Source organism: Mandrillus leucophaeus, unplaced genomic scaffold (genome assembly GCF_000951045.1).
Source record: "Mandrillus leucophaeus isolate KB7577 unplaced genomic scaffold, Mleu.le_1.0 Scaffold1143, whole genome shotgun sequence".
In the NCBI taxonomy this organism is placed as follows: Eukaryota; Metazoa; Chordata; class Mammalia; order Primates; family Cercopithecidae; genus Mandrillus; species Mandrillus leucophaeus.
The window spans coordinates 220,389-248,266 of record NW_012099688.1 but is presented as its reverse complement, the minus strand read 5'-3'; the positions used below and the strand labels follow the sequence as shown (position 1 = coordinate 248,266).

The following is a 27,878-nucleotide window of genomic DNA, read 5'->3' as shown; positions in this document are numbered from 1 at the left end:
TGAGTGCAGTGGCTCATGCCTGTAATCCCAGCACTTTGGGAGGCTGAGGCGGGCAGATCACGAGATCAGGAGATGGAGACCATCCTGGCCAACATGGTGAAACCCTGTCTCTACTAAAATACAAAAAATTAGCCAGGTGTGATGGTGTGCATCTATAGTCCCAGCTATTCGGGAGGCTGAGGCAGGAGAATTGCTTGAACCCGGGAGGCGGAGGTTGCACCGAGCCAAGATGGTGCCACTGCACTCCAGCCTGGCAACAGAGCAAGATTCCATCTCAAAAAATAAAATAAAGTAAAGGTAATGGACAAAATCATGTTGTACACTATTTGTTGAAAAATCACAGCCCACTTTCTGTATAAGAGATGCTGGATCTCTTTTATCGCCAGTTTTACTGAATCTCATAAAGGATCTGCTGTCCATTACACAGACAATAAAAAATAATGAAACATGAAGGTTGGGAAGTCAAATTGTCATTTTGTGTGCAGACGATTTGATATCTGTACAAGCAGAAGTAAATGTTACACAGAAGTGATTTAAATTAAAACAGTTTAGTGAGGTGGTTGACTATAAGAACAGTGCGTACTATCAGTTGTGTGTTACTTATACACCAGGAAACAAGTATATAAGAAACAATTTTCTTGAGAATTATATAATTCACATACTGTACTCTTCACCAAATTTTACGTGTATAAATCAATCATTGTTAGTGTATTTGCAGGATTGTGCAACCTTCCAGACAATTTTTTTTACTTTTTTTGAGGTTGAGTCTCGCTCTTTCACCCAGGCTGGAGTGCAGTGGTGTGGTCCTGGCTCACTGCAACTACTGCCTCCCGGGCTCAAGCTAAGTCTCCTGCCTTGGCCTCCTGAGTAGCTGGGATTACAGGCGCATGCCACCACACCCGGCTGTTTTTATATTTTCACCATGTTGGCCAGGCTGGCCTCACATTCCTACCTCAGGTTATCCAGGCACCTCAGCCTCCCAAAGTGCTGAGATTACAGGCGTGAGCCACCACACCCGGCCGACAGTTGTTTTTTTGAGACAGAATCTTACTCTCTCGCTCAGGCTGGAGTGCAGTGGCGCGATCTTGACTCGTTGCAACTTCCACCTCCTGTGTTCAAGCGATTCTCCTGCCTCAGCCTCCCGAGTAGCTGGGACTGCAGGTGTGTACCACTATGTCCAGCTAATTTTTTGTGTTTTTAGTAGAGAAGGGGTTTCACCATGTTGGCCAGGCTGGTCTGGAGCTCTTGAACTCAAGTGATCTGCCAACATAGGCCTCGCAAAGTGCTGGTATTATAGGCATGAGGCACCGCGCCCAGCTGACAGGGTTTCTTAGAACATTGTCATCGTCCCTGAAACAAAGTCAATATCTGTTAGCAATTACTTTCTCTTTCCCCTTTCCTGTAGCCCTTGGTAACCAAAATTGAATATTCTGTCTGTGTGGATTTGCCTAATCTGGATGTTTCATAAAAATGCAACTGTCTGTGACCTTTTCTGCCTGGCTTCTTTCTCTTAGCATAACATGTTCAAGGTTCATGTATCAATATTTCACTTGTTTTTTATGGCCATATAACATGGTGTATAGATATACTACATTTTTTGTATCCATTTGTCAGTGGATGGACATTTGGTTTTAGTTCTACTTCTTGACTATTATGAATAATTCTGCTGTACGTGTTCATGTATACGTTTTCACATGGACATGTATTTTCAGTCATTTCAGATATATACCTGGAAGTAGAATGCTGGTTATGTGGTGTCTCTGTGTTCAGCTTTCTTGGGAACTGCCTGATTGTTTCTCATAGCAGCCACAGTACTTTACAATCCTGCCAGCAATGCATGAATTTTCCAGTTTCTCCAGTTTGCCAACACTTTTTAATAGTATTATTATTATTTATTATACTAATCCAGTAGTTGTGAAGAGGTATCTCATTGTGGTTTTTTGCATTTCCCAATGGCTAATGATGTTGAACATCTTTTTGTTTTTCTTTTTGAGGTGGAGTCTTGCTCTGTCACCCGGGCTGGAGTGCAGTAGCACGATCTCAGCTCACTGCACCCTCTGCCTCATGGGTTCAAGCTGTTCTCTGCTTCAGCCTCCTGAGTACCTGGGATTACAGGTGCCCACCTCCACGCCCGGCTAATTTTTGTATTTTTGGTAGAGACGGGGTTTCACCATCTTGGCCAGGCTGGACTTGAACTCCTGACCTCATGATCCACCTGCCTCGGTCTCCCGAAATGCTGGAAGTACAGGTGTGAGCCACTGCTCACGGCCTGATGTTGAACATCTTTTTATGCACTCGTTGGCTATTTACGTATCTCCTTTGTCGATTTCAAGCATTCACTTTATTTCATGACTTATAGAAAAATTGGGGAGATAGTAGAATTACCCAGTTCCTGCTGTTGTTGACATATTAGGATGGTACATTTGCAACAGCTGTTGAACTAACATTGGTACATGATTATTGACTAAAGTCCGTATTTTTATTTAGGATCTGCTGATTTTTACCTAATGTCCTTCTTTGTTCCAGGATCCCTTCCAGGGCACCACATTTCATTTAGTTGTCATGTCTCTTTAGACTCCTCTTGGCTATGGTGGTTCCCAGACTTTCCTTGTTTTGGATGACCTTGACAGTTTAGAGGAGTCCTGGTGAGGTATATATAAATCCTGTTTATTGGAATGTGTCTGATGTTTTTCTCAAGATAAGACTGGGATTATAGGTTTTGGGGAAAAAGGCCACAGTGGTAAAGTACCTTTTTTGTCACATTATATCAAGCATGCATACTGTCACCATGTTTTACGACTTTTGATGTTGGCCTTAAATGTCTTGGCAAACATAATGAGTTTGTCCACTATAAAGTTACATCTTTTTCCTATTTTTCATATTGTACACATTGGAACAATGTTACTCTGCACAACTCACGTGTCAGAAGTGAAGATTTATGAATTTTATTGCTGTTGTTTTTTAGAGCACTTTCTTTCTGTCACTACAAGATGGTCCAGTCTCATCTTGTGTATTTCCTTTCTGAAATCAACCATCATTTCTTCAGGTAATCCTGGTTCCTTTTATTTGAGAATGATATTAGAAACCAAGATAGGGGCTAAGGGTGTGCTTGCAGCAGTAGGGTGTGGCCATCTCAGCTGACAGAACAGGGAAATATACATGTGTATAAACCATGTAATATACTTGTAAATAGTTCTACATGTAACCGTCTGTATCGCTCTTCAGCTAAACATGTGTTTATACTTATACCTTCAACTCTTCATTACCATATGGATCATTCTAACTTTCTTCCGTTGCTTCCCTGTAAATTACCATACCCAACAGTAAGAAATCTGGCTCTAACCATCCATCATCCATTTACTTTCTTTTTTTTTTTTTTTTCTGAGATGGAGTCTTGCTCTGTCACCCAGGTTGCAGTGCAGTGGCGTGATCTCAGCTCACGGCAACCTCCACCTCCTGGGTTCAAGTATTTCTCCTGCTTCTGCTTCCCTCGTAGCTGGGGCTACAGGTGCGTACGATAACGCTCAGCCAATTTTTGTGTTTTTAGAAGAGATGGAGTTTTGCCATGTTGGACAGGCTGGTCTTGAACTCCTGATCTTAGGTGATCCATCTTCCTCGGCCTCCCAAAGTGCTAGGATTAAAGGTGTGAGCCACTGCGCCTGGCCTTCCATTTACTTTCATTATTCTTTTCCTGTATACATGCATGGCACTGTCAGAATTATTAATCATGCCTATGTGGAAAATAGTTTTATAATGTTATCAACTAAAATACAGTACTTATGTGCAGATTTTCCTTTAATCTCACAGACTTCTGTCTCTTTCCAAAGTAATTAACGTTAGGATTTCCTCCTGCATTGAAGGGGGTCCTTCATTGATACTACTTTTTGCATTTGTAATGCAGCTAGATGGTTTTGGTACAGCATGGCGTTATTACTGGCTCCTGCTGAACCCATGACTTCGGTGAAATGGGTAATTCCTTGAAATTCGGAGATTACCAAGAGTTACACAGAAGAAATAAGCCAGTCAAACAGATCAATATCAGTTAAAGAAATAGAATCCATAAAGCTTTCCTAAAAGAAAAGAAAAAGAAAGAAAGAAAGAAAATAAATTATCAGACTTTTTTGGTTTCATTGGTGATTTCTGTGCAACATTTAAGGAAGAAATATACCAGTTCTCTACAGTGTCTTTTGGAAAAGAGATGCAAAGGGAACCTTCCTAACACTTTTTTAAAAGGCTGTTTTTTCTCTAATCCTAAAAGCATATGAAGACCTTGCAAAGAAGAAAAACCACACACTAATATTCCTCATGAATATAGATGCAAAAATCTAAATAGAATCCAACATTGCATGAAAATAATTAGATGCCATGACCACTCAAGGCTGGTCAGAGTTTGAAAAGCAATTAATGTGGCCGGGTGTGTGAGTTGGCTTATGCCTGTAATCCCAGCACTTTGGGATGCTGATGCAGATGGATCACCTGAGGTCAGGAGTTCGAGACTAGCCTGGCCAATGTGGTAAAACCCTGTCTCTACTAAAAATACTAAAAGCTAGTGTGGTGGAGCGTGCCTGTAATCCCAGCTCCTCTAAAGGCTGAGGCAGGAGAATCGCTTAGAACTTGGAACGCGGAGGTTGCAGTGAGCTGAGATTGTGCCATTGCACTTCAGCCTGGGTGACAGAGCAAGACTCTGTCTCAGAAAGAAAAAAAAAATCAATTTCTGTAACCTGCCACATCAACAGGCTACAGAAGAAAACTATATCATGTCAATTGATGGACAAGAAGCATTTGATAAAATCCAATACCCATTCATGATAAAACTGAGCAAACTAGGAATAGAGAGGAACTTCCTCAACTTGATTACAAAAATCTACAAGAAGCCTACTGCTAAGATCATACTGAGTGGTAAGACACTGGATACTTTCTCCTTCAGATAAGGAAACAAGATGTCCTGTCTCTTCACTCTTACTCTGCATCTCATTGGAAATTGTGGGTAATGCCATAAGACAACAAAATAAGAGGCATACAGATGGGAAAGGAAGAAATAAAACTTTCTTTGTTCATACAGGCATGATTGCCTAAGGAGAAAATTCTAAAGAACTCCCAAAACTATTAAGTATTTGTAGCAAAGTTGGAGGATAGAAGCTTAAATAGAATGAATTCATTTTTTCATTATGTAGTTGTGTTATTTGTCCTTTTATTGTTGAGTTGTAAAGAGTTTTTTACATATTCTGTGTAGCAGTCCCTAATTACGTGCATTGTTAGCCAATATTTTTCTCCCATTTGTGGGTTGTCATTTTCTTGTCTTTGTACTTGGTAGCAAAAGAGTTTTTCATTCTATGAAGTCTAATTTGTTTTTTCTTTTGTTGCTGGTATTTTTGGTACTTTATCTAAAAGGGCTTTGTCTATCCCCAGGGCATGAAGATCCACTCTTGTATTTTCTTTAAGTAATGGCTTTTAAATGTAGACCTGTGATCCATTTTCAATTAGTTTTTGTATATGGTGTGAGGAAAGGAATAGTTTTGATTGCTTTGCATACAGATATTCAGTTGTCTCAGCATCATTTCTTGAAAAGGTGATTTTTCTTTTTTCTTTTCTTTTTTTTTGAGAGGGAGTCTCACTCTGTCACCCAGGCTAGAGGGCAGTAGTGCGATCTTGGCTCACTGCAACCTCTGCCCCCTGGGTTCAAGCTAGTCTCCTGCCTAAGCCTCCCAAGTAGCTGGGATTACAGGCATGCACCACTACACTCAGCTAACTTTTTTGTATTTTTAATAGAGACCAGGTTTCACCATATTGGCCAGGCTGGTCTCAAACTCCTGACCTTGTGATCTGCCTGCCTCAGCCTCCCAAAGTGCTAGGATTACAGGCGTGAGCTACTGCGCCCAGCTGAAAAGGTGATTTTTCAACGTTAAATTGTCTTGGCATCATTGTTGAAAATTAACTGAACATAATATATAGTAGTGTTTATTTATGAACTCTCAATTTTATTTCATATGTTTACCTCTATGCCAATATCATACCATCTTGATTATTACAATTTTGTAGCAAATTTTCAAATTGAGACGTGTGTCTTCTAACTTTCTACTTCTTTTTTAAGATTGTTTTGATTATATTTAGTTCCCTAAATTTCCACATGAAATTTTAGACCAGCTTGTTAATTTCTTCAAAAAGGCAAAAGGGATTTTGGTAGGGATTGTGTTGAATTTAGATATTAATTTGGCAATTATTGCCATCTTAACCGTATGAATGCTGTTCAGTGTCTTTCCATTTATTTAGGCTGTCTTTAATTTCTTCCATCATTGTTTTGTGGTTTTCAGACTATAAGCTCTGTATTTCCTGAAAGTTATAAGTATTTTATTCTTTTTGATGCTATTGTAAATGGCATTTATTTATTTATTTGAGACAGAGTTTTGCTCTTAACTGCCCAGGGTGGAGTGCGATGGTGCGATCTTGGCTCACTGCAACCTCTTCTTCTGGGATTCAAGTGATACTGCTGTCTCAGCCTCTCAAGTAGCTGGAACTATAGGCACATGCCACCACGACTGGCTAACTTTTTTGTATTTTTATTAGAGACTGGGTTTCACCATGTTGGCCGGGCTGGTCTCAACCTCCTGACATCAGGTAATCCACCCACCTCGGCATCCCAAAGTGCTGGGATTACAGGCTTGAGCCATTATGCCTGGTTGGAATTCTTTTTAAATTTTCATTTATGATTGTTTGTTGTTAGTGAACTTGCACCCTGCAACATTGTTGAACTCTTTTATTAGTTTTAATAGTGTTTTAGCAGATTCTTTAAGATTTTCTATATGCACGAGCAGTCAACTGCAAATATAGTTTCACTTTTTTTTTTTTTTTAATGTGAATTCCCCTTCCCCTTGCTTTTCTTGACTAGAATCTCCTGTATGATGTGTAACCAGCAAGAGGAGATTCTTGTCTTCTTTTTGTTCTTAGAGTAAAATCATTGTACCTTTCTTTATTTAGTGTGATGTTAGTGGTGGACTTTTTGTAGATGCCTTTAATCAGGCTGAGGAAGTTTTAACTCTTTTCCTGGTTTGCTGATTGTTTTTATAGAGACGATGGGCATTGGATTGTGTTAAATACTTTTTCTCTATATACTGAGATGATCACGTGGTTATTTCTTTTCTACTTAACATGGTGTATTGATTGATTTTCAAATGATAAACTTTCATTACTAGGATAAATCCCACTTGATCATTGTATGTAATCCTTTTTATATACTACTGGATGAAATTTGCTGGTATTTTGTTGAGGATTTGTAGGTCATGACACATGGATCTGTAGTTTTTTTCATGTCTGATTTTGGTACCAGGGTAGTATTGGGATCATAGAATGAACTGGCAAGTGTTTCTTATTTTTTTGGAGTTTTTGAGTCATTGATAATTCTTTTTAAATGTTTGATAAAATTCTCCAGTGAACACATACGGACCTGGGTTTTGTTTTTGTTTTCGTAATGGGAAGTTTTCTTGTCTGTGTTTTGTCTTTTTTGAGACAGGGCCTCACTATATGCCCAGGCTGGAGTGCAGTGGTGCAGTCATGGCTCACTGCAGCCTAACTTCCCAGGCTCAGGCAGTTTTCCCACCTCAGCCTCCCAAGTAGCTGGAATACAGGCATATGCCACCACACCCAGCTAATTGTTTGTATTTTTTTTTTTGTAGAGATGGGGTTTCACCATGTTGTCTGGGCTGGTCTCAAACTCCTGAGTTGAAGTGATCTGCCTGCCTTGGCCTCCCAAAGTGGTAGGATTACAGGCATGAGCCACTGCATCCCACCTGTAATGGGGAGTTTTAAATTTACAACTTCAATCTTTTTACTTGTATAGGTCTTTTCAGATTTTTCTTTTTCTTGTTGAATTGGTTTTAGTTGTTTTTGTTTTATGGATTTTTCCATTTTGTTGAAGTTAAATAATTTGTTGGCATACATTGTTCATGATATTCTTTGTAATTATTTTTATTTCTGTAAGAGTAGTAGTAATACATCTTTAATCCCTACATTTGGTAATTTGAATATTCTCTCTTTTTTTTTCAACGTCAGTCTAGTTAGAGGTTTGTATATTTTGTTGATCTTTTCCAGGAATCAGCTATTGTTTTTCTGTTCTCTAGTTCATTAATTTTTACTCTATAATCTTTCTGCTTTCCTGCCTTCTGCTTGCTTTGGGTTTATATTGCTGCTCCTGTCCAAGTGTTTTAAGGTGGAAAATTAGTTTATTGATTTGAGATCTTTTTTAATATGGTTATTACAACTACAAATCTCTCTCTAAGAATTGCTTTATCTGTGTTCCATAAGTTTGAGTATGTCTTCATTTTTATCTCAAAGCATTTTTTCTGATTTCCCTTCTTTTTCTTCTTTGACTCTTTTTTTTTTTTTTTAAACTTTGGAATGTGTTATATAATTTGTGCATTCTCCAAATTCCTTTGTCTTACTGATTTGTAATTTCCACTGTGGTCAGAGAATCGTTTTAAATTTATTCTGGGGAATGTTTCATGTGTACTTTTGAAGAATACCTATTCCACTGTTTTCGAGTGGAATGTTCTGCCTATATCTCTTAGATCTGGTTGCTTTAGAATGTCATCTGTATCTTCTGTTTCCATGTTTACATTGTGCCCAGTTGTCCTAACCATTATTGAAAATGGGATATTACAGTTTGCAGTAAGTATTGTAGACTTGTATATTTTTTATTTTAATTCTGTCAGTTTTTGCTAGACATACTTTGAGGCTCTGTTAGTAGTACATATGCTTAGAATTGTTATGTCTTCTTTATTGATTGACCCTTTTATTGTTATATTAATAAAATTCTCCTCTTTATCCTTAGGAAAATTTTTGTATTAAAGTGTATTTTATGTGATATTAGTATAGCTACTCCAGCCTAAAGGTGTCAAGTGCCAGATCTGTCTTTTTCTGTTTTTAAATTTTCAACCTGTTTGTATCTATCTCTTATAGACAACAGATGTTTGGATTTTCACACTTTCAACAACCTGAGAATTGTTGCTTTTTGATTGGATTTTCAAATCATTCCCTTTTTCCTGTTATTATTGCTATACAGATGGTTCCTGACTTACAGTGGTTTGACTTATGATTTTTTTAACGTTTCAAGTTGAAAAATTTAACTTTTTTTATTGGGTTTATTGGGTTGAAACCCCTTTGTATATTCAGGATTTATAAAGGTTCAACTTAACTATTTTTTCTGACTTTACTGGAATGTATTCCCATTTTAAGTGGAAAAACAGTATTTTCAACTAATTTGACTATTATCAGGATGTAACTTGATCGTAAGTCAAGGAGCATCTGTAGTTGGATTTACCTCTGCCATTTTTGTTTGCCATTTCGGTCTCCTGCTTTTTTGGTGCTCTATTCCTTTTACTTCTGCTTTCTTTTACATGACATGAATGTATTTTATTTTATTATTTTTATAGGTTTTGAGGGTACAAGTGCAGTTTTGTTACCCAGACATGTCACATAGAGGTGAAGTCTGGGCTTTTAGTGTGGCCATCAGCAGAATAGTATACATTGCAGCCATCAAGTAATTTCTTACCCTTCACCCTCCTCCTCACCCCTCCAAGTCTCCAGTGTCTCTCATTCTACTCTCTATGTTATGTGTACACAACATGAAATGAATATGTTTTAGTATAACATTTTTTTAAAATTACTATGTCCCTTTGAAAATTTATTTACCTAGTGGTTGCTCTAGAACTTACCTAATAAGTCTTACCTTATCAAAATCTACTTCAGATTTGTACTCCTTAACTCTAGTAAAATACAGAAACATTACTTGTATATAGCTGTACTTCGTCTTCTCCATTTGTTATTTTTATATGTATTACATATATATTTAAAACCCAACAATACATTGTTATACAGGCTGAGCATCCCAAATCCGAAAATCTCAAATGCTCCAAAATCTGAAACTGAGTGCCAACACGCTCAAAATGCTCAAAGAAAATGCTTGTTGGAGTAATTCAGATTTTAGATTTCTGGATTTGGGAAGCTCAACCAGTAAGTATAATGTAAACTTTCCAAAATTTAGAAAAAATCTAAAGTCAGAAACACTTTTGATGACAAGCATTTCAGATAAGGGATACTCAATCTGTAATTGTTACTATGTCATTTGATGTCTTTTTTTTTTTTTTTTTTTTTTAAGTTCTGTGACATATGTGCAGAACGTGGAGATTTGTTATATAGGTATATGTGTGCCATGGTGGTTGACCCATCCTAAGTTTCCTCCCCTCACCCCCAACCCCTCAACAGGCCCTAGTTGTGTGGTGTTCTCTTCCCTGTGTTCATGTGTTGATGCCTTTTAAAGAAGCTGAAAGATAGGAAGTATCTATTCATAGAGTTTGTTATACTAACCTTCTTATTCATCATTTCTGCTTCAATTTATTTGTTCGTGTGGATTCAGAGTTACCATCTAGTGTAATTTCCTTACTCCAGCACAGATTTGTTCCTCAGTCTTTTTTTTGCCCCCTGAGATGGAGTCTCACTTTGTTGTCCAGGCTGGAGTGCAGTGGCACGATCTGGGCTCAGTGTAACCTCCAGCCTCCTAGGTTCAAGCAATTCTCCTGTCTCAGTCTCCTGAGTAGCTGGGATTACAGGCATGCACCACCACACCCGGATAATTTTTGTGTTTTTAGTAGAGACAGGGTTTTGCTGTGTTAGCCAGGCTGGTCTCAAACTGCTGACCACAGGTGATCTGCCTGCCTTGGCCTCCCAAAGTGCTGGGATTACAGGCATGAGCCACCATACCCAGCCACTCTATTTTTTTGCTTTATTCTTTTTTTTTGTTTGTTTTATTATTTGTTTACTTGTTTATCAGTGTATTTATTTTTTTGAAACAGGGTCTCTCTGAGTCATTGAGGCTGGAGTGCAGTGGTAGGATTGCAGCTCATTGCAGCCTCAACCTCCTGGACTCAAACAATACTCCCAACTCAGCCTCCTGAGTAGCTGAGACTATAGGTGTGCACCACTATGCCCAGCTGCTTAAACAAATTTTTTTTAAGCGATGGGGTCTCAGTATGTTGCCTAAGCTGATCTTGAACTCCTAGGCTTAAGTGATTCTCCTGCTTCAGCCTCCCAAAGTGTTGGTATTACTGCGTGAGCCACCGTGCCTGGCCTGCCTTATTTGTTAAATATATGGCGTTTCTATATGTTATAGGTTCAACAGTACAGTTATAAACATTGACTTATACATATTTGCATATTAAATTTGGTAGGAAAAGAAAGGAGAGAAAATGTGCCTTTTTTACTCTCTCGTATCACTGCCTTTTCCCACAATAATTGTGGATTTGAACTAGTGTTTGGAATCTCTTGTTTTCACCCTAAAGAACTTCTTTTCTTTCTTTTATGGTTAGTCTACTGGCAATGGATTCTCAAGTTTTTTTGGTTTCTATTTGTTTTTTAATTTGAGGATTTTTAATTTTCACCCTCTGTTTTGCAAATAGTTGTGCTATTTTAGGTGACAGGTGATTAAAAAAAAATTTTTTTTCAGTACACTGAATATGTTGCCCTGCCTCCTCCTCGCCTCTACTGTCTCTGATGAGAAGCCATATGTTAATCTTAGGACATTCCCTTGCATGTGAGGAATTGTATTTCTCTTGATGCTTTCAAGATTTTCTCTTCATCAACAAATTTGCATGATTTTGGCCTCTTTTTTTTTTTTTTTTTTAAATGGAACGCTTCACGAACTTGCGTGTCATTCTTGTGTAGCTACTATGCTAATCTTATTGGTATTGTCCCAGTGTTAGTATATGTGTTGCAAAGTGAGCATAGCCATTCATTTGTTTGAATATTTTTTCTGCTGCTTGATATTTCTCCACTTGTTCTGGTACTTCTGTTACGAATGTATTGGTGTAGTTAATGGTGTTCCTCATTTTTTTGAGGGTTTCTTCATTTTTCATCACTCTTATTTCTTGCTGTTCTTTAGATTACTTAATCTCTATTGATCCATCTTCAGGTCTACTCATTATTTTGCCAGCTACAACCTTTCTTTTCTTTCTTTCTTTTTTTTTTTTTTGAGATGGAGTTTCTCTCTTGTTGCCCAGGCTGGAGTGCAGTGGCACTATCTCGGCTCACTGCAACCTCTGCCTCCTGGGTTCAAGTGATTCTCTTGCCTCAGCTCCAGAGTAGCTGGGATTACAGACGCATGCACTACCACGCTCAGCTAACTTTTTTGTATTTTTAGTAGAGACAGGGTTTCACCATGTTGGTCATGCTGGTCTTGAACTCCTGACCCTAGGTGATTCGCCTCCCTCGGCCTCCCAAAGTGCTGGGATTTCGGGCGTGAGCCACCCTGCCCAGCCCAATCTTTTGTTGAGTCATTCAGGTGAGTTTTCCATTGCAGTTATAATTTTTGAATCCAGAATTTTCATTGTATTCTTTTCTGTCTTCCTAGTGATATTTTTCTGTTTGATGAGGTGTCATCATACCTCCCTTTTCTAAGTAGTGTTTCCTTATGAACATATTTATTTTTATTTTTTATTTTGATACAGTCTCGCTCTGTCACTCAGGCTGGAGTTCAGAGGCATGATCTCAGTTCACTGCGACCTCCGCCTTCCAAGTTCAAGACATTCTCTTGCCTCAACCTCCAGAGTAGCTGGGATTACAAGTGCCTGCCACCATGCTCAGCTAATTTTTGTGTTTTTAGTAGAGATGGGGCTTCACCATGCTGGCCAGGTTGGTCTTGAACTCCTGACCTCAGGTGATCCATCTGCCTTGACCTCCCAAAGTACTGGGATTATGGGTGTGAGCCACCGTGCCCGGTCTGAACATATTTATAATACCTGCTTTGAGGTCAGCTAAGTCTGATATCTGGATCTTCCCAAGGGCAGTTGCTGTAGCCTGCCGTTTTTCCTGTATATAGGTGACAGTCTCCTGTTTCTTTGTATGTCTTGTAATTTTTTAATTGAAAAGTAGACATTTTAGAGAATACTTTGTGCTTTCTCTAGATACTGGTTCCTCTGTTCTCTCTAGACTTGTTGTTGTTTCTTATTTAGGTGACTTGACTGTACTATTTGAGAGAAGCTTTTTCACTCCCATTGGATTCTCACTGATGTTGCTTGTCAGAGGGCTCCGCCTTGGAAATGCACACTGCCTTTAGGATGGCAGTGGTGTTAACAGTGCTGTCTTTGAATGTCTCTTTCTGTGATTGCTGTGTTAGCCTGTCTGCATCTGTTGCTGTTACACTTTGCTGATAGCCACTACTGATTGTTGACGTGTTGCTCTATTGTTTTCAACACTGTCCTGGACCATATGTTGCTCTTAGATTGCTCTTGTTAAATTTGGGTTCCTTCTAGAGGGTTACCTTTGAGGCTTTGAGTTTGCTTTTTATGTTGCTATTCTGAAAGTCAACTCCTAGAAAATATAAATTTAAAAATCATTACTGTAGAAAACCTGTGTATGTATTTGTATGAGCGTTTCTGGTAGATAAGAACACATCTAATTGCCCTGGATGTCTCTTCTTAGCCATCTCTTTCCCTTGCTCTCTCCAGTAAACTTTCATTTGGTCTGTGGTTTAGCTTGTTGCTGTCATAGAACTGCCACCCTCTTCTTAATTGGTTATCATTGAATTTCCATTCTTTTTGAGGGTGACCTCAGGCTTGCGCTCACCCACACTCTGTTCTGAACAAAGTGAGTTTTCTGGAGGAGAATTTTGGAACTCTCTGTCCTTACAGGTGGCCCTAGGTCAGAGTCCTGCTCCATTATTCTGAATCTGGAGGCTACAGCAGTGTTTTGCTTTTCTTTGGGTGGGTGATACTGTGCTTTATGATCAAAGATCTGGGTTGGGGCAGTAGTCTCTGGTCTTCTTGGTTTATTTTGGAATCTGTTCTCAATGAGCTAGGTGGGCATTGTACTCCACTATTCTCAGACTGCCATGACTGGGCTGGATATTTTCATTGGGGTGGTAGAGGAAGCTGGCTTAAGGCCTTTTGGCAATTCTTTCCTAGAACTTGAAGCTGTGGAGGTTGAGGAGTGCTGGTGGCTTGCAGAAGATAGATGCACACACAGAGAGGTCTGGAGATCTGTAAAGGGGCCTCCATGAATGTTCAGCAAAGTGTTAGTCAGCTCATGTATATGAGGAAATGAGTGAAATGAGTTTTGAAAAGAAGCAGAGGAAACAGTACACAGTACTCGCATAGGGCCTGGAAAAGGACTGATCCTGCCAGCCAGAGTGGAAAAATTCGTAATTCAGAGTACTGGGTAGAGTGTTTAGAAAGGTCTTTTCTCCGTGGTGAGGAGTAATGTTCCCCAAACTGAGCATTCCTCCAGATTTGCCTAACAAATAATAAAAGCAAGACCTGAAAGTATCACATTGTTTCCAAGTGACTTAGTGTATCCTAGAACAAAGCACAAAAATACTTACAGGAAGTCAAAAGTACCCAGCATCCAACCAAGTAAAACTCTCAGTCTCCCATCCATTGAAATATTACCAGACTTACAGACATATGGGAAAACATGAGCTTTCTCAAAGAGACTAACCAGGAAATTGAAATGGACTCAGAATTGCCATAGATTGTAGAATTAACTGACAAGTTCTTTGAAAACAGTATTAAAACTGGGTTCTATATGTTCTAAAACTTAAGTAGAGACACGAAAGATTAAAAAAAAAAAAACCCACACCAAAATTCAGTATAATAGCAAAGATAGAAATCAGATTTCTAGAAATGAAAACTGTAATGCTTGAGATGAAAAATACATGGCCAGCCATTGGTGTCTCACATCTGTAATCCCTGCACTTTGAGAGGCCAAAGCAGGTGGATCTCCTGAGCTCAGGAGTTTGAGACCAGTCTGGGCAACATGGTGAAACCTCATCTGTAGCAAAAATGCAACAACAAAAAAATTAGCTGGGTGTGTTGGTGCATGCCTTTGGTCCTAGCTACTTGGGAGGCTGAGGTGGGAGGATCACTTGAGCCTGGGACGTGGATGTTTTAGTGAGCCGAGATTGCGCCTCTGCACTGCCCCTGGGTGACGGAGTAAGACCCTGTCTCCTCCCCTGCCCCGAAAAAAGAACACATGGGACAAGAACTGATGGCAGTTTAAACATTGCAGAATAAAAAGATGAGTGAACTTAAACACACAGTAATAGAAGCCATCCAAATAAAACAGAGAAAAAGCATATTTGAAAAATAAGCAAGACCTTGGGCCAGGTGCGGTGACTCATGTCTGTAATCCCAGCACTTTGGGAGGCCAAGGCAGGTGGATCACGAGGTCAAGAGATCGAGACTATCTTGGCCAACATGGTGAAACCCTGTCTCTACTAAAAATAACAAAATTAGCCGGGCATGGTGGCAGGCACCTGTAGTCCCAGCTACTCGGGAGGCTGAGGCGGGAGAATCACTTGAACATGGGAGGCAGAGGTTACAGTGAGCCGAGATGGCACCACTGCCCTCCAGCCTGGGGACAGAGTGAGACTGTGTCTCAAAAAAAGAAAAAAAAAAAAACAAGCCCCTGTGAGCTTTAGGGGAACTTCAAGTAGTCTCTAACACACATGGAATTGGAGTCTGTAAAAGGAAAGTGGGAAAAGAGCAGAAAACATTATTTTGAGAATGATGAAAAAATTTCCAAATGTGATGGGAACCTACTGATCATCAAACCCTGAGCACAAGAGGCATGAAGAAAACTACACCAAGCCTCATGAATCATAACCAGAATGCTCTAAATCAGTGTTAAAATGAAATCCTCAAAGCAGCCAGAGATAAAGGACATGTTTTATGGAGGAACAAAGGTAATGGTGATAGCAGATTTCTCCTTAAATGAGGCAACAGAGAAAATAGTAGAACATTATTTTTAGTTTTAAAAGCAAAAAAATTCAATGTAGAGTTGTATACTCCGTAAAAATAGCTATAAGAAACAGTGAAGAAATAAGGACGTTCCAGATAAACAAAGCTGAAAGATTTCCTCTCCAGCAGACCTGCACCACAAGAAGTGTTCTGATGTCTGATGGAAATCTGGATCTACCTAGGGGACTGAAGGACAGGAAATGTTGACTACTTGGATATATAGACAAGATATTTTTCTTTATGTAAATCTGTAGAAAGGATACTCACTTTTTACAAAAATAACATCAAATGTATTGTGGGGTTTATAACATATGTTTAAAATATATGACAATCATAGCCTAAAAAGGCTATGAAAAAGAAGTAAAGTATATACTATTGGAAGATCCATGTATGTACTATTACTGAAAAGTACACTGATTAAAGCTTTTATAAACATTGATGATCACAGAAAATATAAATGGTCTAAGACACCCCATTTAAAGGCAGATATTTCTGGATAAGATAAATAAAAATAAGATCCAATCATGCTGCCTATGAAGGAAACATGTTAGATTCAAAGACAAATAGATAAAAAGAATGGGAAAATCTGGCAGCCCGATGAAGTAGCTTTCAGAACCAGGAATACCGGTAATGAAGATTTTTTTTCATATTGATAGAGATCAGTTCATCGAGAGGATTTAACAATCCTCAACTTTAGGTTAGTAACTGATTTACAAAATATTTGAGGCAAAATCTGATAGACCTGGAAGGATAAATAGATCCACAGTTATAATCAGAGGTTTTAGCATCCTTTTAATAATTGATAAAACAGGAAATGGAAAAGGAGCAAAGGTATAATAGACTTAACCCTAAATAACTTATTTGACATTTATAAAATATTCTTCTGCACCCTCCTCCCCACATAAAACAGTGGAATATACATTCTTTTCAAGGACAGATGAATGAATATATTAACAAAGGTAAATCACATTCTTGATTATAAAGCAAATCTTAATAAATGTAAAAGGATTGAAGTCATATATTTTCTCCCACGATAAGGGGTTTAAGTTTAGTTAAATTAAAAATCAATGACAGAAGTATCTATAAAATCCCTAATAGTTGGAAACTGAATATGCTTCTACATAATGGATGCTTCAAAGAAGAGTTTGAAGGGGGAATTAGGAAGTATTTTGAACTTTGGGTTATAACAGAATTTATGGGAAATTTACATATAGGAAATTTATAGGAAATATAAAATACATATAATACTCATTGATTTCATTGTTTTCCATTTTGATCCTTACTCCTTTTTTCTACTTGCTTTTGGGTTTAATTTGCTTTTTTCTAGCTTTTTAAGGTGGAAGCACCTGAAGTCATTGATTTGAGATCTTTCTTATGCAACACAAATAAGCATTGTGTTTGTATTATGTATGTATATATCTACCATATGTAAATACATATATGAAGTTTCTCATTTATGGGATATAATGTATTATGTGTAATATATATTAATGTGTAAATTCCACATATAGGGAATTTCATATGTGCATGTATTTATGCATATATATATATATATCTGCTATACACATGTATGAAGTTTAACTTGGATAAGAAGAAAGGTCTAAATCAATGGTCTTAGCTATTTCCACTTCGAGAATGTAGAAGACAAATCCATATAATAGTAGAAGAAAGGAAATAACAAAAAGCAAAACGGAGAACAATATAATCTGTAAAAACAGAAAAACAGTTGAGAAAATCAGTGAAACCAAAAGCTGTTTCATTGAGAAGATCGATAAAATGGATAAACTTCTAGGTGGAACAGATTATCAATATCAAAAATAAGAATGATGAATCACTGAAGATTCTATAGATACTATGAAGGAAGTGAGGAAATACTATACCTGTAAGTTATCAATTTGACGATTTTGATGAAATTTCTTTCGGATAAACAGCTACTACCACTTACTCCAAAACAAATAGATAACCTTTCCACAAAGAAAAACCCAGGTCCCCAGATGCTTTAGTAGTGAATTCCAGCAAACAATTAATAGTACCACTTCTACACAAACTTTTCCAGAAAATTCAGGAAGAGGGAATACTTCCTAAATCATTCTTTGAGTCCAACATTGCCCTAATAATAAAACCAGACAAAGACCTGCAAGGAAAGAAAGCTATAGACCAGTGTCCTTCATGAACGTAAATTTGAAAACTCTAGGGACTGGAAACCAGTGGTGTGTAACAAGGTTATTAATACCTCATGACCAAGTGTGGTTAATCCCTGGCAGGCTTTTTCAACATTTGGAAAGCAGTCAGTATAATTCCCTGTGTCTAAGCCAACTTCATGGCTAGGTGACCTGTGCAGTCACATGTTGCTGCACTCTTGTAAGAAGGGATCCTATGCTTGGCTTAATACCCTGTTGTTGCCATCTTTAAGTTCTTCACAGTTTGATCTTTGAACTTGTGATTTGTGTATGAAGTCTGATGGACACTGGACTATGTGTGCAAGTAGACAGGATACTTGAGAGGCAGTGCCCTACTAAGCTGTTGGTCACTCCCAGTATGACTTGGGAGTGTCCTGGAATTGTGTGTGGGTGGCCAAGGCTATGATCTTTGTCTGCATTGGTTGCAGCAGCAGTAAACTCACAAACAGTTGCACCCTGGAGAGGACTCACAGTGTGAGACTAGCTTGCTGTGTCTCCCCTAAGCCTGTCCGTCTGACATTCTTAGGAAATACTAATTTTCTGGGCTGAATACTGGGACAGCAACCTCCAACTTTCAGGCAGTCATCATTGTCAGTAAAGTATTGGAATATAAAAGCATACTTGTGCACATTGTGTTAAGGCACATTAGGCAGTTACTAGAATTCTTTGGAGTGTAGATTCTCTGGTCTCAAGAACTGCTGCAACATTGCAAAGCAAATATCCACAGGCTTAGAAACCGGAATTTCATTTGATGGGAGAGAACATGATTTTCATATAAAATTTTGGATGAATCAAGTGTTAACAAATAAATCAATTAAAAAATTTTTTTTTTTGCATTTGAAAATACAGCAATAAACTGCATAAACAGCTGTTTCCAATTATATGCAAATCATGAAGCCATTTTGGTTTCTTGTAAAAGATGTAGGAAATGTCAGAGGAAACATTAAAATGCCATTGTATAAATTTACATGTAAAATAGAATTCAGCTTTGTACAACACTAATATTGACGAAGAATTAATTTCAGAGAACTGCTACTCCAGTCTTTGTCTACATATACCAAAACTTGTATTTTTTTAACTTTTATTTTGCAATAATGTATCAGAAATCAGAAATTTAGCCCATATTGTCACAACGTATAAAGAACCAACAGGTTCCTAATGATTGCATCAGCTGAAAAATCAACCTTCTCAAAATTAAAAACTAGCAAAAATTACTTATCTTGCATTTGCCATGAATTTCAATTATATATTGAAAATGAAGTTGCTAAAAATATAAATTTTGATGACTTAATAAATGAATTTGCCAAAAGAGTGCCAGAAAATCTTACCATCCAGATATCATAGTAACAAACTATTAGTAATTATTGTATCATTTAAAGTTATTATAACAAAACTTTTTTGTTATTTGCAAATTTATGTTATATATATTACTATTATACCTATTACATTTTACAAGTAATAAAATATATTAAAAGGAAAACATAATTTATTTTACCTTTTACTATACTTCTTTTTATACATTTTTAGTAACTGACCTCACATTTTTATTTTGCACTGTCCCCATCAATTATGTAGTCATCTCTGCCCTGTATTAAAAAGAAAAAAAATAGAAAAAAGTCAAACCCATATGACCATTTCAGTATATGCAGAGAAAGCATTTGACAAAATGTATTATCTATTTCTGATTAAAACTCTCAAATGAAGAATAGAAGATAACTTTCTTTAATCTGATAAAAGTCATCTATAGACAGTGTACAATTGACATTGTATATAATTGTGAAAAATGGAATGATTTCTTTCCAATATCAGGAACATGACAAGGATGTCCATTCATACTTGATAGTATAATACATACTACCTAGTATAACGAGGGAAGAAAAAGAAAGGAGACTAGAGTGGAAGAGAAGTAGAAATGCCTTTATTCACAGAAGATATGGTTATCTATGTAGGAAATCTAATGGAGTCTCCCAAGATATGGGAAAAAGAATGACTAGAATTATTAAGTATAGCTAGGTGGCAGGAGAAAAATATGTAAAAATGAATTTTACTTCTATATATTAACAATGATCAATTGGAAATTGAAATTTTTGAAAGTTCTCTTTGCAATAGTATCAAAAATATATTTTTTTAATAGTTATGTCTGGCAAAAGATGTGAAAGGCCACACTGGAAACAATCCGCTGCAGAGAGAAATTGAAGACCTAAACAAGTGGAACTCCCTGCTTATGTCAGAAAGCTCAATATTGCTGACATGTTTTGTTGTTTACATGACTTACAGATTTAAAATAATATAATTCCATGTAGTAATTAGCAGGATTTCTTGTAGTAATTGAATATGTAATTCTAAACTTTATGTGGAAATACACAGGAACTAGAATAACAAACTTTCAGAAATAAAAGCTGAGTTATATGGATAAGATTACCTGATTTCAAGACTCAGAGTAAAAGTTTGCAGACTTTGTCTTTTTGTCCAGACTACATTTTCTTCAATTTTAACATCTAGTAGTTTTATTAAGATATGTTTTGGAAAAAACTGTTGCTGAACAGTTTTCCCAGGTTCGTGATGGTTCCTTTGCATATGTGGATCAGGTCTTTTATTTTTGGACAGTTTTCTTAGATTATACTTTTTAATATTGGATTTATTCTGTTGTTTTCTTTTTTCTTCTTTAAGGACTGCAATAACATATATACTATATTATAATTTTATGTATTTATTTAATTGTAGACCATCTTTATCCAGAACTTTCTTTCTGATCCTATTTTCTTTTTTCTTTCTCTTTTAAAATTATTGGTGCTGCTTTTTTTCTTGTTTCATTCTCCTTTACAGTGTTGTTCATTCAAGTTTCAGTCAAGTGTAGTTTCCCCTTTGGCTCTGTATTAGTTTGCTCAGGCTGCTGTAACAAAATTCAACAGACTGGGTAGCTTAAATAAATTTTCTCACAATTGTGGAGGCTGGAGGTCTGAAGTCAAGGTGCCAGCAGGGTTGGTTTCTGGTGAGGTCTCACTCCTTGGCTAGATGGCATTTTCTTCTGGTGCCCTCACATAGCCTTTTCTCTGTGCATATGACCAGTGGTTGGGGGTGGTGGGTCGGGGGAGAAAGAGAGCTCATGCATGTGCTTTCCAGTCTCCTCCTACTCTTATAAGGACACCAATGCCATTGTATTAGTTTCTTACCCTTATGCCCTCATTTAACCTTAGTTAATCTCCTTAAAGTCCCCATCTTCAAATACAGTCACACTAGAGGTTGAGGTTTTAACATACACATTTTGGGGGGGCACAGTTTAGTCCATAACAGATTCCTTAATAAAGAATGTCTTTAATAAGACTTGAATTACAGTCTTATTTTCTGTGATTACTGTGTCCTCTTTACAACTTCATTCCTGAGTTTGATTACCCTTTGCCTCTTTAGTTTTCATACAATCCAAGTCTCTTCTCTTGGATTTCCCAGTAGCCTGAGCTTTAATCTGCGTGAACTCAGATATCTTCTGAGTATTTTCCCACTCATAGTGAAACTTTCCCTTTCTGGGAGTAGTTTTGTGTTTCATCCTCTCTGGGCTGTCTGTCTCCTCTATTCCATGTGATCACCACAGTCTCTGGCTGACTCTCTTTGTAGGCATAGGCTGTCACTTTTTACTGTATTTGAATATCTATTGCTTAGTAGTACTTGAAATTAGTAACATTTTCCATCTCCTAGTTATGCTAAAGTCACGGAATGTTATAGATAATATTATTTGCTCCACTTATGCTGACTTTTATAATTCTTGGGGGGATGCACAGGGAAATGCAGATGTAAGCAGTTGCTATTCTTTTTACATTAGAAACCAAATGTGTGCATTCAAATAGTTAAATTTTTCTCTGTTTTGTCACTAGCCTAGGCCTTTTGTTCTGGGTTTTGTTTTTGTTTTTTCACCCCAAACCCATGAAATACAAAAAATATGCACTTGCAATTATGTTCATCTTTGGAAATTGGCCAAAAAACCAGAGTTGGCTACAACATGGGGCATTTGTATAGAGATTTCATTCCCTGAGAAATGTTTTAGAATTTATATAAGATTAATTTTGCTTGTTTCTAGAAGTCTGGACAGCTGATCACCTGAAAGAGAGGAGCCAAGAAAACCAATCTAAACATTTGTGGGAAGTTGTATTCATCAATAATGAAATGCTGACTAAGGAACAAGGTGATGTAATAGGAATACCATTTAACATGGACGTAAGCTCTTTTCCTTCCAGAAAAATGTTCTGTCAGTATGACTCATGTGAAATGAGTTTCAACACTGTTTCACAATTGGTTATCAGTAAGATGAACTATTTAGGAAAAAAGTCTGATGAATTTAATGCCTGTAGGAAATTGTTACTCAATATTAAGCATGGTGAAACTCATACTCGAGAGAAAAATGAAGTTTTAAAAAATAGGAACACTCTGAGTCATCATGAGGATGCTTTGCAGCATGAGAAGATTCAAACTTTAGAGCACAATTTTGAATACAGTATATGTCAGGAAACCCTCCTTGAAAAGGCAGTATTTAATACACAGAAGAGAGAGAATGCAGAAGAGAATAACTGTGAATATAATGAATTTGGGAGAACTTTCTCTGATAGTTCATCCCTCTTGTTCCATCAGATACCTTCGTCAAAGGACAATCACTATGAATTTAGTGATTGTGAGAGGTTCTTATGTGTTAAGTCCACCCTTTCTAAACATCATGGGGTACCTATGGAACACAATGAAAGTGGGAATAATTTCAGGAGGAAATTGTGTCGGTCACAGCTTCAGAAAGGTGATAAAGGAGAGAAACACATTGAATGTAATGAATGTGGGAAAGTTTTCTGGGAGAAGTCACATCTCACTCGACATCAGAGGGTGCACACAGGAGAGAAACCCTTTCAATGTAATGAATGTGGAAAAGCTTTCTGGGATAAGTCAAACCTCACTAAACATCAGAGATCACACACAGGGGAGAAACCTTTTGAATGCAATGAATGTGGGAAAGCCTTTAGCCATAAGTCAGCTCTCACATTACACCAGAGAACACATACAGGGGAGAAACCCTATCAGTGTAATGCGTGTGGGAAAACTTTTTGCCAGAAATCTGACCTCACTAAACATCAGAGAACACACACAGGGCTGAAACCCTATGAATGTTATAAATGTGGAAAATTCTTCCGTGTGACTTCGCACCTTAAAGTACACCAGAGAACTCACACAGGTGAGAAACCTTTTGAATGTCTTGAGTGTGGGAAATCCTTTTGTGAAAAGTCAAATCTTACACAGCATCAGAGAACTCACATAGCAGATAAATCTTATGAATGTAATGCATGTGGGAAAACTTTCTACCACAAGTCATTACTCACCAGGCATCAGATAGTTCATACAGGGTGGAAACCTTATGAATGTTATGAATGTGGGAAAACCTTCTGCTTGAAGTCAGACCTAACAGTACATCAGAGAATGCACACAGGTGAGAAACCCTTTGCATGTCCTGAATGTGGGAAATTCTTTAGCCATAAGTCAACCCTCTCTCAACATTATAGAACACACACAGGGGAGAAACCCTACGAATGTCATGAATGTGGAAAAATCTTTTACAATAAGTCATACCTAACTAAACATAATAGAACACATACAGGGGAGAAACCCTATGAATGTAATGAATGTGGAAAAACCTTCTACCAGAAGTCACAACTCACTCAGCATCAGATAATTCACATAGGGGAGAAACCCTATAAATGTAATGAGTGTGGAAAAGCTTTTTGCCATAAGTCAGCTCTAATTGTACATCAGAGAACCCATACACAAGAAAAGCCCTATAAATGTAACGAATGTGGCAAATCTTTCTGTGTGAAGTCAGGACTTACTTTTCATGAGAGAAAGCACACAGGGGAGAAACCCTATGAATGCAATGAATGTGGGAAATCCTTCAGTCACAAATCATCACTCACAGTACATCACAGGGCTCACACAGGAGAGAAATCTTGTCAATGTAATGAATGTGGAAAAATCTTTTACCGTAAATCAGAACTTGCTAAACATCAGAGATCACATACAGGGGAAAAGCCCTATGAATGTAACACATGCAGGAAGACTTTCTCTCAAAAGTCAAATCTCATTGTACATCAGAGAAGACACATAGGAGAAAAACCTTATGAATGAAATGGATATTGGAAATTTCCAGCCACAAATCAGCCTCCATAATGCCTCAGATGATTCACACTGTGGAGAAAGCCCTGCTGATATCCTGAATGTTCAGTAACTATCCACAAACTCACCTTATGTTACTCCAAAGTAACAGTAGGTGATAAACCCATAGACTACAACAATTATAGGACAGCTTTTGTTAGGAAGTGATATTCTATTTAATATCAGATGGTTAATACGGGCATAAAACCTTACAGATTTTTTTGAATTTATGAAAGTTTTTGGCAAAAATACAAATAAGATTATGTTAGAATTTACACTGAGGAGAAAATTGTCAATTTAAGAAATTTAAAGTGAAAATTTTGCATAGAAATAAAATATGACAAGTTCTGTTTTGAGTTTGATACAATAATAGTTTTTAGGGTACCTAACAGTAATTTATAGATGTATATTGTGGAATATAAAGCTTTAAGAACTTAAAAAAAAAGTAATAATTAAAATAACCTCACAAGAAGTTGTAATGAGTACAGAGAATTCCCATGTACACTTCACCAAGCTTCCTCTAAGGATAATATATAATTATAATATATGGTCAAGTCCAAGAAATCGATGTTACCTTGCTAGTAGATACAGACTTACTCAGATTTTACTATGGTTTGCGTGCACTGTGTGTGTGTGTTTATATCAAACTTTTACCACTTTTACATTTGAGTAACCATCAGCACAATTAGTTTACAGAACTGAAAAGGAATCTGAGATCTGTATAGTATCAGGATTACAAAGGAATCAGGATTTAGCCTCAAGTAGTTCCCTTGTATTAATAATCACACCCTTTCTGCAACCCTACCCCTGGCATCCACTTGATTATGAAGCTTTTTATAAAGCATCGATAAATTGATTAATATCAATTTATTAATGGGCAATTAATGGGCAATAGCATTAAGCACATCTGCGAGTTATCCCTGAAGTTCATAGGACTTACAAATGTATAAGTGGTATGTGGTATAAATCGTGTGTTTTATATGCATAATGGAATTTAATGTAATTGTGAATAGGAAGTAGGTATCCTAGTTTAGTAGTGGTTATATCATCAGGCCCATCCCAGATGTTTGTCATGTCCTGAAACAATTTAAAAGGAGACCCACGGAGCTAATGTTTATCCATTTAAAAGGAAAAATCAAAATAACAACTTATCTAAAAAAAAAATCTATCCTGTGCGTGTGAAGATCTAGGCCTGCCTCCATGTTACTCCCTTTCTCTTCGTACCAGTGACTCATCCCATGCCATGAAGTGCCTAGGGTGCATATATGAACACTCCAGCCTTCAGCGTAAGTGATACTCCAAATTTTCTTTAAGCAGCTGCTCTCCAAGACAGGGCCCTGGAAAGAGGCCCACACATACAGCCCAGTTGCTGCCCAGGGCGGTTGAACTGTCATTTCAAGGCTCATTGTACCCAGACAGGGATCTGAACCCTCAGAGACTTTTGCGAATATGAAGAGGAGGGTTGAGGCTGGAGCACAGCCAGAATCAAGCTGGCATGGGGCTGTTATTGACAGTGTGAAGATTGTACATTATATTACATTATCAGATCATACAAATAATCTAAGATTATACAGTCTGATGATCCTAGATTACACAAGTAATCTAAGCTTCCACTTTAGGAAACTAGCAAAAGAAGAGCAAATTAAATCCAAAGTAACCTGGAAAAAAATAAAAGTAAAAATCATAGAAATTGAAAAGAGAAAATCAATAAAACCCAAAGCTGGTTCTTTGAAAAGGTCAGTAAAATTGATAAACCTCTAGCTAGCTTAAGAAAAAACAGAAGACAAATATTGCTAGTACCAAAAATGAAAGAGGCCAAGCCATCACAGCTGATCCTATGGTCACCAAAAGGATTAGAAAGAAATATGGACAACTCTGTCCATAAATTTGATAACTTAGCTAAAATGGACAAATTCCTTGCAAGATGCATTGTTTCAAAGCTCACACAACGGTAGACCTCAATAGGCATATATATCTATTAAATAAATCAAAGCAGTAATTAACCTTTCAAGGCCGGGTGCGGTGGCTCATGCCTGTAATTCCAGCACTTTGGGAGGCTGAGGCAGGCGGATCACGAGGTCAGGAGTTCGAGACCAGCCTGGTCAACATGGTGAAACCCCGTCTCTACTAAAAGGATGAAAAATTAGCCGGGTGTGGTGGCACGCGTATGTAGTCCAAGCTACTCAGGAGACTGAGGCAGAAGAATCACTTGAACCCAGGAGGTGGAGGTTGCAGTGAGCCGAGATTGTGCTACTGTACTCCAGCCTGGGTGACAGAGTGAGACTCCATCTCAAAAAATAATAAAACCTTCCAAAACAAAGTGCCGGGACCAAATGGGTTCATGAATGTGCATTTTTTGAGATACTTAAGGTAGAAATGATACCAAGTCTCTACCGTGTCTTTCAGAAAATAGAAGTAGAGATAACGCTCCCAACTCATTTTGTGAGGCCAGTATTACCCTAATACCACAACCAGGCAAAGATATTACAAGAAAAGAAAACTACAGATCAATATTTCCAGTGAACACAGATACAGAAATCCTTAAAATGTTAGCAAATCAGGAATGCAAGACTTGTTCAACATTTGATATTCAGTGTAATCCATTGCATGCATTAGCAGCTCAAAGATGAAATATGATCATATCAGTAGATGCAGAAAAAGCATTTGACAAAATCCAATATCCATTCGTGGTAAAACCTCAACACAGAAGGAATACAGGAGAACTTACTCAAGTTGATAAAGAACTGCTGCAAAAAACCCTACAGGTAACATCATCCTTGAGGTTTCCAACTAGATGCTTTCCTACTAACATCAGGAACATGGCAAGGAACGCTACTTTTCAGCATTGTACTGGAAGTGCTATCTAATGCAGTGATAAAAAAATAAAATAAAATAAAATGCACACAGATTTGGAAGGATGAAATGCAACTGTCTTTGTTCACAAGTAACATGATTGTCTTTGTAGAGAATTCTAAATAAACAACAAAATCCCTGCTGACATTAATAAGTAATTATAGCGGGGTTGCAGGATATAGTCCTCAGGTAGATGATAAGGAATTAGACATCAAGTCACTAAAAGACCTGGAGGAACCCTAAATGCTTATTAAGTGAAAACCAATCTGTAAAGGCTTTCTATTTTTTTATTGCAATTATATGATATTCTGGGAGAGGCAAAACTATCGAGCCAGTGAAAGGACCAGTGGTTGCTGAGAGTTGAGGGGAAGAGAGGGATGGCAGGTAGAGAGGTGATTTTTAGGGCAGTGAAAGTATTCTCTAGGGTAATGTAATTTGTCGAAATGCAGAGAATGGAAAACAGTGAATGGAAAATGCAGAGTAAACCCTAATGTCAACTCTGGACTTCAGTTAATAATAATATATCACTATTGGCTCATTAATTGTAACAAATGAACCATAATGATGCAAGATGTTAATAATTGGGGAGTCTGTGGAGGATGGGAGGGGTGAAGGGTTATATGAGAATTCGCTGTACTTTTTCCTCAATTTTTCTGTAACCCTAAAGCTACTCTAAAAAATGAAGTGTATTAAGTAAATAAATAAGTAAATAACCAACCCCGAGGAACATCTTGTTTCTGTACTTGTTAGTCGTATGTTTCTGACTGAACCTGTAAATCACCATTAGTGAACATCTGAATTGCTTTTATACGTCCTTAATATATTTTAAATTATGGTAATGGTGACCTGAAATTAAGGACTAGTATTCTTGGTTCTCTTGATATCT

The 27,878-nt window shown here is 37.4% G+C and overlaps 1 protein-coding gene across 14 annotated transcripts in view; it reads left to right on the top strand.

Moving 5' to 3' along the window:
• Positions 1–27,013, top strand: part of LOC105551833 (zinc finger protein 33A) — a 55,952-nt gene extending 28,939 nt beyond the window's left edge. For 5 of the 14 annotated variants that reach the window (XM_011997264.1, XM_011997255.1, XM_011997246.1 and 2 more), the window contains one exon: positions 22,035–24,614. In XM_011997264.1, coding sequence (XP_011852654.1) covers positions 22,035–24,112 — 2,078 coding nt within the window. In that variant the 3' untranslated portion in view covers positions 24,113–24,614. Of the gene's footprint in view, positions 1–2,526; positions 2,651–2,965; positions 3,047–22,034 lie in introns of all 14 variants that reach the window. The other 9 variants (XM_011997290.1, XM_011997295.1, XM_011997329.1 and 6 more) reach the window with 6 other exon arrangements.
• Positions 27,014–27,878: the final 865 nt, after the last annotated feature.